The sequence below is a fragment of the Sorex fumeus genome, unplaced genomic scaffold (genome assembly GCF_029834395.1).
Source record: "Sorex fumeus unplaced genomic scaffold, SorFum_2.1 ptg000018l, whole genome shotgun sequence".
In the NCBI taxonomy this organism is placed as follows: Eukaryota; Metazoa; Chordata; class Mammalia; order Eulipotyphla; family Soricidae; genus Sorex; species Sorex fumeus.
In genome coordinates this window covers 7,353,987-7,366,343 of record NW_026606075.1, presented here as the reverse complement: position 1 = coordinate 7,366,343, position 12,357 = coordinate 7,353,987, and the positions used below count along the sequence as shown (strand labels likewise).

The window sequence follows — 12,357 nt, the reverse complement described above, 5'->3', positions numbered from 1 at the left end:
AGACCATGCACATGGGCTGTTGGGATTGAACCTGGGTTGTATGCCTACAAGGCGAGTGCCTTACCCACTATACAATTCTCTGACCCCTCCGTACAGAATTTAGTAGAATTTATTTTAAGCCCTTGAAGACATGTTTCGAATTTTAATGGCAAGTACATTGAATTTCTATAATGCTTTGAGTGCAGATAGGATTGCTTCAAATCAAAAGGTTCTTGCTTGGCAAAATAAAAAACAAAAACCTCAAGGTAAAATAAAAAGAAGGGAGAAAATATTTGCACATTATACAGCAGATAAATGGCTAATATCCAAGGTTTATAAAGACTTAGAAAACTCTAGGAGAAAATCCAATAACTCCATCCAAAAAATGGTGAGGAGATAAATACATAAGTCTTGTACTATTGGCTAGTAGGCATATGAAGAAGTGCTCATCATCACTTATTATTAGGGCAATGCAAATCAAAGCAAGGTGAGATACTATCTCACACCAGTGAGGATGATGTCTGTCAAAAAGTCTGGAAACAACCAATATTGGTATGGATGCAGTGAGAAAGGAACACCCTCATTCCTTGTTGGTGGAAATATCACTTAATTCATTCTCTATAGAAACCAATATGGGGTTTTTTCAGAAAGGTGGAAAAGAACTCCCGTACAGCCCTGCTACTCCACTTCTTAAAATCTATTTCAAAACACAGAAAACACATTGATTTGAAAGGGTATTTGCACACTAGTGTTTACTGCAGTATTCACTTAGCATAATATCCAAGATAGGATATGACTTAAATGTCCCACAATGGGTGACACAACCAAGAAACTGTGGTACATATACACAGTAGAATACTACATAGCTCTAAGGGTAGATAAAATCATGCAGTTTATTGCAATGTGGATGAAATTCAAGGGTATTGTGAAATAAGTCAGCAGGAGAATAACAACTAGATGATCTCACATAACTGGAATCTAGAGAGAGAACAAGAGAACAGGCAGTACTAAGAAATGCCACACCCGTTAGAATACAAAACCAATTTCCAAACTGGTGGGGACATTAGGGAGTGGAGGATGCACAGAGGCAGATGGTTGTGGTCACTTTGGGATTGGGTGCAGTAATTTTTTATATTGATAACGTTAACTTTAATACTACTTTAATAAAATAATTAATGCTACCTAGACTACTATAGATAAAAGAATTTTTTTAAATAAAAAGTGGGAAGTTTCTATCCAAAAATAAGGTTTTGTTGGGAAAATCAAATGCTATAAAATGATGTATTTGTGAAGCAATATGAAGAGTAGCGTTGTATCTTAACAGTTGCAGCATTATAAATCAGTCTGTATATACAGTCATCACTGAAATTCTGCCCTTTACCATACGATCAGGTTTAATCATGACTATTTCACATTTCCCTGAGCCATTAAATTTATCTTGTAATTTGTACATTTTTTATTTATTCAGTCATTTTTTTCTTAATTGGCTGTCTATGAATAAAATCATAGTATTGGCTTTTTGCCATCAGCCTGTTCCAGTGAACATAATGCCCTCTTGGTCCTTCCATACATATTATTACAGTGGCAGAATTTCATCTTTTATAAGCCGAATAGTATTTTATCTCTATGCCAAGTCATCTTTATGCAATTATCTATGATTACTTTGGTTTCTAATCCTTATATATTATAAATAAAGCTGCATTGAACATGAATAGGGAAGAAAAAATAGCTCTTCAGATTAGTAATTTTGTCTTCAAGTCAGTATACAGAAATAGGTAACTAGTCTTTCGGTCCTCTGAGGAATCTTCATACTCTGTAGCTGTGCTGTTTATATTTTACGGACTGGCCTTGCCAGCTTACATTCTCACTAACAGTGGACAAGGTTTCCCTCTCTCCACATATTCTCCAGCATTCTTCCCTGCCTTTGGGATAAAAACCTTATTGTCATCTTTGTTTCATTTCTACCCACTGGCCATCTGAACTTTTTTAAAAAATATTCAGTCCCTCTGCCCATGTAGTCTTTAAAACAATTTTTATTGGGGTTTTGGGATTTACAATACTTCGTGCATACATCATTGCAACACCAGACCCATCACCGGAGACCCCGTTTTTCCTCACTGGGGTTGCAAGAACCCCCCCCCCAGCCCCCACCCATGCATAGAAACTCAATTCAATAGACACAATCTTCAGTTCCCATGATTTTTTGATACTGAATCATATATTCATTCATTACTTTTGATACCAAATCCTTATTGGCTATTTCTACTTTTTATTCTCTTGTGTTTTTTTTTGTATTTCTGCGAGCAGTTGTTTATTTGCCATGAATTACATTTAACATTTTTGTTTCTTAAAAACAATTTGTGGTAAAGTTCCAGAATATTTGCTTTCTGAGTGCTTGTGCCAGGTGTCATACTAGCTGAGGATTCCTAACCCAGTGCTCCAGGGAGGGTTCCTATTCATCCATGTGAAGTACAGGTAGAAATGCATGTAGTTTGCTTCTGATTCTATCTTTTTCTGAGAGTAAAGTACTATAGAGTCTCAACTTAGTGGTGTTAGGTTCAGGGTTATGACTTTTATAATGTTTTGGGCTGCAAAAATACACAGAAATTCGTATCACAATTTTCTCTATGCTTAGTAACAGTCCTTAGAGCAAGGCCAAATAGTTTTAAGTGACTAGACTTTCATCATCTCATTATTGGCATAGCAATTCCTCAATAAGTGTTCAGAAGACACTTTGCATATTTCATTCCACATGTCTGCAGGGATTCTGGAAGAGGTTTTATCTAAATTACACAAACCTCCATTATTTGGAAGAAAAAGAAAACTTTTTTTAAAAATTCTATTTATTTTGATCTGCATCTCACTGATGATTAGTGATGACGAGCATTTTTTCATTTGCCTTTTGGCCATCTGAATTTCTTCTTTTATCTCACATCACAGAGACTTGCACCCATCCGAAAGAACAAAAGCAATCAGTGTTGGCATGAATGTGGGTGAAAGGGACTTTGTTGTTGTTGGGAATGCCGACTGGTCCAACTTTTTTGGAAAACAATATGGATGTTTCTCCCATTTGACCCAGCAATGCCACTTCTGGGAATATACCCTGAGTTACCAAAAACACACAGCAGAATACCATCTGTGCCCCTATGTTCATTGCAGCACTATTCATCATAGTCAGACCGTGGAAACAACCTGAGTGCCCAAGAACAGACAAATGGATAAAGAAACTAAGGCACATCTACACAATGGAATACTATGCAGCTGTTAGGAAAAATGAAGTCATGAAATTTGCCTATAAATGGGTGGACATGGAAAGTATCATGCTAAATGAAATGAGTCAAAAGGAGAGGAACATTTGTAGGATATAAAAAAAGATATATAGTAGAAGACTAATTGCTATGGCCAGAGAAAATAGCAGTTAGGAGAACTGGTCAGTGGTTGGAACTAACCACAAGTGTATGTGGTACTGAGGGTAGGTAAGATAGAGAAGAAACCAGTAAGATAATAATAGCTGGGAATAATCATGCCAGACAGGATCTGAGGGTTAAAAATTGGTAAAGGGATATATTTGATAACCTTTCAATATCAGTATTGCAAATCACAATGCCCAAAAAAGGAGGGGGGAGGGGAGAGAGAGAGAGAGAAGGAAGGAAGGAAGGAAGGAAGGGAGGGAGGGAGGGAGGGAAGGGAGAAAAAGAAAGAAAGAAAGAAAGACAGACGGGCTGGCTCCTGCCATAGCATAGGGCAAGGCAGTGGAGGTGATGAGAAGGAACCTGGGGATACTGGATACTAGGAAATGTACTCTGGTGGAGGGATGGGTGTTGGAATACTGTATGACTGAAATCCAATTATCAACAGCTGTTAAGTGTCTGTCTCACAGTGATTCAATAAAAATTAAGAAAAATTATATTAAAATGTTTCTCAAGCATACATTTCAAAGGACAATTCTTGGGACCTGGGACCAGGGGTATGGTACAGCAAGTAATGGGCTGGCCTTGCATGCAGCCTACCTGGGTCTGATCCCTGGCACACATGAATCCCTGAGTTCTCAGAGTGATGCCTGAGGACATGGGGTATGGACCAAAAAATAATACAAAATTACTGTGAAGGCCTTAATTTTTTTATATTACTGTTAAAATGGTTAGATTAGTTCTTGGTATAGTTAGTCTTTGTAATCCATTAATCCTTTTGTGTGGCAAAATCCACATATGTGGGCACATTCTTATATATGTGTCCGGTTGGGTTTTTTTGTTTTGTTTTGTTTTTCATGCAGGAGTACTGCTGTTTATTCAGCCACAGATCAGGCTGATTGAATTGTGCATGAACTCCACCTTTTTTTTTTTCATTTTTTTATAATTTTATTTATTGAATCACCATGAGAGCAATTACAAAGCTTTTGGGTTTAAGTCTCGGTCATACAATGAAACACCCGCACCTTCACCAGTGCCCCTTATCCACCACCAAAATCCCCAGTATGCCCTCATCCCGCACCCTCCCCCACCTGTGGGGCAGATGATTTCCACATTACTCTCTCTATACTTTGATTACATTCAACATTTAGACACCACAACCATCATTATTATTTGGGATTTTACCCCAACACTCAGATCTGCCAAAAAGGCAACAGTACACGATTTGTTTTCTATTGCTGGTTATGAATAACATATGATGTTGCGTGGCTGCAGTAGTGGCTGCGCGATTTTGAAATTCTGAAATTGTAACAATTAAATCTGGAGGGATTTCTTGCCAAAGCCTGCTGGGTTCCAAGATTTGTTCCTGAGTCTCTGGGACATGGCCATTAAGCAGTTTGATCGGGAGCCAGAGAGGCTGTTCGTGGGCAGTGACTCAGAGTCTTGTTGGGACAGGGAGGAAAGGGCTGGCTCCACCACCATCCTGTGAGGCCCCATGTGTCTCGTCAGTGCGAGCCCAAACTTGACTGTCTGGTGGCCTCTGGAAAATGACGGCCACCAGGCCGCCAGGCAGAACAGGCCAAGGCACGAAAGCTATTCCACCTGAGGTGGCTCGGCACCTGTAGCCTACTGCAGGGACCAGACACATTTCTGCCAAAAGCCATTGGGCTTCAAGATTTGTTTCTGAGTCTCTGGGATCATGGTTGTTAAGCAGTTCAATCAGGAACCAGAGAGGCCATGCCTCCAATTATATAGCTGAGCTGGAGGTGGTTTGTGGGTGTGTCTCCCACATACCTAATTTTTGGCCATTTCCTTTTTTGGTAAAGTTTGCCCCAAGTTTTTGGGGTCTGGCCCAAGGCACAGCAGCAATTTTGGGGTACCTGGAAGTCTGAAGGTGCCATGAGGCTGCTGATGCACTCGCCTCACAGGTACAGATTGACCTGCTGGCGACACGATCCCCCCTGTGTCTGGTTTTAAAATAAATAAGATTATACAAAAGTGTATATAAATTGAAAATACTAACAGAAAAAGAACTCTGGATTTCATTTCCAGGTGAATCTAGGACTCTTAAGCTAAAACTGATAATATCCGTTAATTTAATAATTTGTATCGTTTTATGCACATTTCAGAGACTAGAATCATTAAAAATAAGAAAACATTACTGTATTATGAACCTTTATTAGTTTGATATTATAAATGAAATTGCTCATTTATAACTGAAAACAGTAATAAAATTGACATTTTTACAATTTTACTAAAACAGGAAAGGACTATCACAGAAGTGTTTCCTCAGGAAATACTGATGTAAATAGTAACAGATTTATTCATATTTAACTTGGAGGCTTTTGTTCAAATTTATAAATAAATGTAACATTTGTGAAGCAATCTGCAACAAATTGTAGCATCAGTTTATAAAATGCGAACTGGTTTTAAACTATAAATTAATATTTTATTTAACATTTGAATAGCTTAAATTTATATATAGTTTTTTATTGTTGCCTTATCTGTTAGAATACATTCTTGTACTTTTTAGGCAGTTTTCAATTTCAGAAATTCCATGCATGTTCACAGACATCATTTTCTGAACTCTAAAACATTTGTTTCTTGATTTGCTGAGTTGAAGCATTCAATTTAAGTCATTAGCTAAACAGAAGTCCTCGGTTTATGCTAATAATGTTTTGTCACGATGTCAATCAGTAAGTATTGCAGAGTGACACAATGGCAATGAATTTCATTGTCATTAATCTGAGAAAGCTTTGGGCTTTCCTTGGCAAAGAGCAGAGGTGAATGATGTCAAGGTTATGGAGGAGGTACAAATTTTATGAGGTTGGTAGTCACCTCTACTTGTCTTTGTGATGGCCTTAGTGCTGTTTTGCTCCCCCCCCCCCCCAATTACAGGTGGAAATGAATGGTGAGTAGTATTTAAGGGTAAGGAAATTGAGGCTAAGGTGTCACCATGTAAGGGAAAACTTTGACTGGAGGCCAAGTCTCCATTGCAAAGGCATGGTATGTAAATTGTATTCACATCTTTGTAATAGAGCTGCTAGGGGAGCAGTAGTTGATCATCAAGTGCAGTGGGATATTGTGGGAAAGCCTGACTTGCTAACCAGAAGGTCAAGATTCTGGTTTGTTCTATAGTATTTTTCCTAGACAGTTTTTGAAAGATTGCCAAGTTAAAAATGAAAATTAACTGTCCTGGCAAATAACCCTGTATTGACAGAATATCTGGTGATGGACCTTACGTTAGAAAGGAATTCTAAGGTAAACGGATGTCTTCTGTGCACATCATGTCTATCTTTCATTTCTTTGTTAATCCTTAGGATATACATTCTGTTTTTTTTATCTTTATCAAAAATCTCAGTTTTCCAAGAAACCTTTTCTCTTTTGTTTATTTGTTGTTGGGTATCCTTATTTTTTCTTCCCCATTAATACACTCTAAAATAAATCCTATATGCTAGAATTAGAACTCTTTACTACACTGTTGCAGTGAGAAATCCATAGCACAGTAGTATCTTGACTTTGTGGTGAAGGTGTATGTGTTAAAGAGAGTAGTAGAGATTCACTGTGTCTTGTTATATAAAAATTTACTACTGTGGATATGTGGTAGTATGTGTGATTAACTAATAATGCAGATGCGGTTGGTTTTGGTAGGTTCTTTCTTGGGATAAAGAAACTACAATTACTTTTATTATTTTTTTATCTTTCTTTAATTTTATTTTTTTTAATTGAGTCACCAGACTTCAAATGTTTTTTTAAGGAATGACAGAATCTACTCACCTTGTAACTGATTAATAATAGTAATATTAAGGTAAATCAGAAATTTAATATTGATATTTGTGGTGTCAGGAATAAATGCATATATATGTTTTTAGGGGAAGAAAAAATATTAACTGTTGATCTTTATGTGGTTTTGTTTGGTTTGGGTGTTTCGTATTACTTTGGTTTTTGGGCCACACCCTGCAGTGCTCAGGGCTTACTCCTGGCTCTGTGATCAGGGTTCACACCTGGCAGAGCTCAGGGGATCTTACTGGGTGCCAGAATTGAACCCAAGTTGGCTGCATGCAAAGTAAGTGTCCTGCCCACTGTACTATCTGCAGTTCCTCTTATTATTTTTTTGCTTATTTTATTTTTTGGTTCTGGTTTTGAGGGCCACACCAAGCAATTTTCAGAGTCTACTACTGGTCCTATGCTCAGGGTTGCTACTGGCAGGCTTGTAGGACTGTATGAGGTGTCCAGGAATTGAGTCCAGGTTAATGTGTCCAGTGCAAGCACCTTACCTGCTATCCTATCATTCAGGTACCCCTTTATGTGGGCGTTAGTGGTTCTCTCTGAAGCTGAGATCAATAGATTTATTTCCAATTTCCTATTCGCTATTCAGAATCTCAGGGGAAAGAATCTGAAGTGATCCTGATATACCATGAAATGGGAATTATTTGAGAAATCAAAATTTACCAGACTTGGGACCAGAGAGAGAGAGAGAGAGAGAGAGAACAGAGCTTAAAGCACTTGCCTTTCATTTTTCAGATCTCACTTCAACATGATAACACAAAACGGCTCCCTGAACACAACTCCAGGACTAAGTCTTGAGCACAATAGGATATGACCCCTACCACCACCAAAAAAAAGTTTATATCCCTGAGTAGTATCATTCCTGATACTCAGATTTATGTCATATAGGAAGTGCTATTCTCTGCACTTTGACATGACCAGTTTGCTAGTTTAAGTAGTTTTTGCTTTCCGTTTGTATGTTCTCCTGATAACTTGAGTCCTGGAAAGTATGTGCTAACTTACTCAGAGCGATTCTCTCTCTGTTTATAAAGTGATTACTTTGTAAACAATATAGAGTTGACTTCTTGCAGGGTTCTTTGTAGACTAAGATCCGATATTTTAGGAAATCAATTCTGGTCAACTCCAGTTGAACCCTTTCTTAGCAGGAGATGTATTGGTACTTCTCCAGCTGGGCAAATGGCCAGTTCCTGCAACCCAAAGCAACTACAAGCTCTCTGAGCAAGCTAGATTGGCGGTGAGGCCGACACCAATAGACAAAAGCTGATGTACCAGAAAAAGGCTTTAGTCAAGGTTCTGGTTTTGGATTCCCAGTCATATCAGAAAGAATGGTAATTCCCTCATTCCACTTATCGTCAGCCTCCTGCATTGTAATGTCCTCCCACCCTGCCAGAATGTAACAGGCTGCCCCAGAATGTTATCCTGCTACAGATCCTGAGCCTGGATTTCCCCCCAAAATTCTTCTTTCACATGCTTTTATATGCAGTTTGACTTTTTTTTAAGTAAAGTGACAACAAACCAGAAATAAACTGAATAAATACACAATACACAAGTTTTAAAACTAGTAGCTTTTTACAGGGATAGATGCCCTAATGAAATACTGCATGTCTTGTCTTTATGGCAAAAGCAATCTTCTAATGAGAAGGTTTAAACTGCTGAGAGATTTCTCCACCAATTAGATGTAGTATGGTGGCAGAACATAGCGACCATAGTCTACCTGGTTACCATAAAACCTTTCCACCTGCCTTCTACCCAACTTTTCATTTAATGATTGTTTTCATGCATCAAACATGCCTAGACAGCAAATACCAAAAATATAGGAATTTCAATTTGTTTTACCGTCATTGTGAAAATGTGTTTATAATTAAACCAAAAGTGTTTAAAAATATTTCCACACCTCTTTATGTAGTATACATTTTAGGATGATAATTTTAATCTTATGTTTAAGGGTAAAACATTCTTAAGATTTATATGCTTTATATTTTTTTGTTTTGTTTTTTGGGTGATACCTAGCAGTGCTCCAAGCCTACTCCTGGTTCTGTGCTCAATAATCTTTCCTGATGGGACTTGGGTGACCATAATGATCTGCCCTGGGTTAGCTGTATGCAAGCCTAGTGCTGTACTGACTCTTTGGCTACAGTTTACTTATGTTTATTTTAGAAGAAAATTTAAATGTTTTCATGCTCTTAAAACTTAAATGTAGATATGTCAAAGTTAGTGATGCTTTTTAGAATTTAATCATTGTTATTTAAAGCAAGTGTGTGTGTGTGTGTATGTGTGTGTGTGTCTGTGTGTCTGTGTGTCTGTGTGTCTCGCTGGGAACCTGGGGCCTTACACAGTGCATGAACTCTATCATTGAGCCCCATCCCTTGCCCAAATCAGTCTATTTCTTTGTAAAAAAGAATAATCATTCTTGCTAAAAACGGTAGTTGTGGCTCTTACATGATAGACATAAATTTATGGTAATAGAATACCACAGAAGCCAGGTATTCTTATTTTTATGAAATTATTTGCTTTAGTGACTGTTTTCTCATGTAAATTTAGGTGTAGAGAAAGAAGAGAGACAGTTTGCTAGCGTGATTAAGGAGACCTTTGAGCATGGTGTACACTGTATTTTCTTTCACTTTTTGAAATGTTTAGGTATTTAGGCCACACCTGACTGGGGCTTACTCCAGCCCAGAGATCACTTCTGGGGTTTCTCAGGGACCGTATATGTGGTGCTAGGTGTCAACCCAGATAGACTGCATATAAGGATAAGGCAGGTGCCTTACCTCCTATATAATTTCTCTGGCCTCATTTTATTGTATTTTTAAGTAGCTAGGTTTTGTCTCGACAAGTATGCAAAGGAATTACTGATAGAAATTATATTTATGTATTTTAGTGTAATATGTTTTCTGATATTAGGTCTTCAAGCATGAACTAGCTTACCTTTTGACTGGTATCCTTGGAGCGGCAATAGATTATTGGATCTTCCTTGGTCTAAAGATGGGTAGGAATGTTATGCGGCACATGTCTGACGACTTAGGCAGTTACGTTTCCCTCTCATGTGATGGTAAGTCTGTTATGTTGCTACAATATTTAATATTCATTGTAGAAGTTAATTTTATGTCCTTTAGCATGTGTTCCAGATGACCAGGGGTTTACCTCAGTGTAGAGCATTTTTCCTGCATGTGTGAAGTCCTGGCTTCAACCCCTGGCACCGCAAAAAATATAAACTTTAATAAAAAAAAAATTCCCAAAAACTATAGCTTTCACGAAATGACTCAGAAAGAAAGGGATAGACATAGAAAGATTGCATTCATCTGGGGAACATAAAGTAACAAAATAGGAGACTAACACCCAAGGATGGCCAAGATTAGTGCCAGGAATGTTACTCCATGGCTTGGAGGCCAGCCACACATGCTAGGGGAAAAGGGAGCTCAGATAGAGAAGGGAACACCAAATAAAGGTGTTGGGAGGATCCTCCCAGGATGGGAGAAGCATGCGGAAAGTAGACTAAAGACCAAATATGATTGCCACCCATTGCCTCTTTTGCAAACCACAACACCCAGTAAGAGAGAGAGAACAAAAGGGAATGCCCTGCCACAGAGGCAGGGGGGGATGGGGGGATGGGGGTGGGAGGGATACTGGGATCCGTGGTGATGGGAAATGGGCACTGGTGGAGGGATGGGTATTTGATCATTGTATAATTGATACCCAAGCACAAAAATGTGTAAGTCTGCAACTGTACCTCATGATGTCTCACTATTAAACAATTTTTTAATAAAAAAAAATTAAATACATGGGGGCTGGAGTGATAGCACAGCAGGTGGGGCATTTGCCTTGCATGCAGCCAACCCAGGTTCAAGTCCCAGCATCCCATATGGTCCCCTGAAGTGATTCCTGAGTACAGGGCCAGGAGTGGCCCCTGTGCATCGCCAGGTGTGACCCAAAAAGCAATTAATAATAATAATAATACATAAATTTTAAAAATATAGCTTTCATACAAAGAACTACTGTTAAATGTTTTCATTTCTTTGTATTTCAAAGTATTTTGATATAAATTTCATACTATGTATTATTTTAAATCCTTACTTTCCTCTAAACTGTGTATGAGCTTTTCTATAAATACTGTAGCTCTGCACTGTAGCACTGTCCTCACATTGTTCATCGATTTGCTAAAGCGAGCACCAGTGATGTCTCCATTGTGAGACTTGTTGTTACTGTTTTTAGCATATCAAATACGCCTTGGGGAATTTGCCAGGCTCTGCCTTGCGGGCAGGATACTCTCGGAGAGGGATGGAGGAATCGAACCCAGGTCGGCCACTTGCAAGGCAGATGCCCCACCCGCTGTGCTGTCGCTCCAGATACATTGCATATTATTTAAAATATTATTTTGATGATTTCACAAAAATCGAAGGAAATGAAAAATAACCAGTGATAATAAACTGAGAGTCATCCTGGAGAACTGAGTTGGCGAAGTGGGAAGGGTGGTGGGTGTGGTGGTGTCGCAACATTTTATGCCTGAAACATTACTAATAATAATAATAATAAATAAAGGCTCTCCCATTGATCGCCGATTTGCTCGAGCGGGCCCAGTAACGTCTCCATTGGAGACTTCGTTGTTACTGTGTCTGGCATATCGAATACTCTCGGTAGCTTGCCGGGCTCTCCGAGAGGGACGGAGGAATCGAACTCGGGTTGGCCATGTTGGCCGCTTGTAAGGCGAACGCCCTATTGCAAATCATGTGTCTTATAAAAAAAATTAATGTGATAGTATAGAATTAAATACTACCTAGAGGTAAATTACTATATGCTTACGTACAATATTAATATGTTCCTGGGTCCTACAACTAACATTTATAATGAGAACAGTTCTGTGCAAGATAAGATTTCAAAATTGGTTTTCACTCTTTCAACTGAAGAGAGGTTTGCTTTTTTTTATGTTTTAGAATCTCACGTGGTAATACATACTTTCCATACATTTTTTAAAAGATGAAATCAATTTACTAATATCAGATAAATCAGAAAATGTTATAGTTCTAGTCATAAAGAGACATGAACCATTCCATAAAAATACAAGACCTGTTTTGCTAAAAGGATATAATACGTTTCAAAATGTATGAAGTAAAAATTGATAAATCAGAGAAGATAAATTTTAAAAATCAACTATTAGGATATTTGACATTCTTTCAAACATTAA

The 12,357-nt window shown here is 38.1% G+C and overlaps 1 protein-coding gene across 2 annotated transcripts in view; it reads left to right on the top strand.

Annotated features, from left to right (window-relative positions):
* SLF1 (SMC5-SMC6 complex localization factor 1) overlaps positions 1–12,357 on the top strand; it is a 71,302-nt gene that overhangs the window by 38,291 nt on the left and 20,654 nt on the right. For both annotated transcript variants that reach the window (XM_056112606.1, XM_056112605.1), the window contains exon 15: positions 10,080–10,227. In XM_056112606.1, the coding sequence (XP_055968581.1) occupies positions 10,080–10,227 (148 nt within the window). The remainder of the gene's footprint in view (positions 1–10,079; positions 10,228–12,357) is intronic.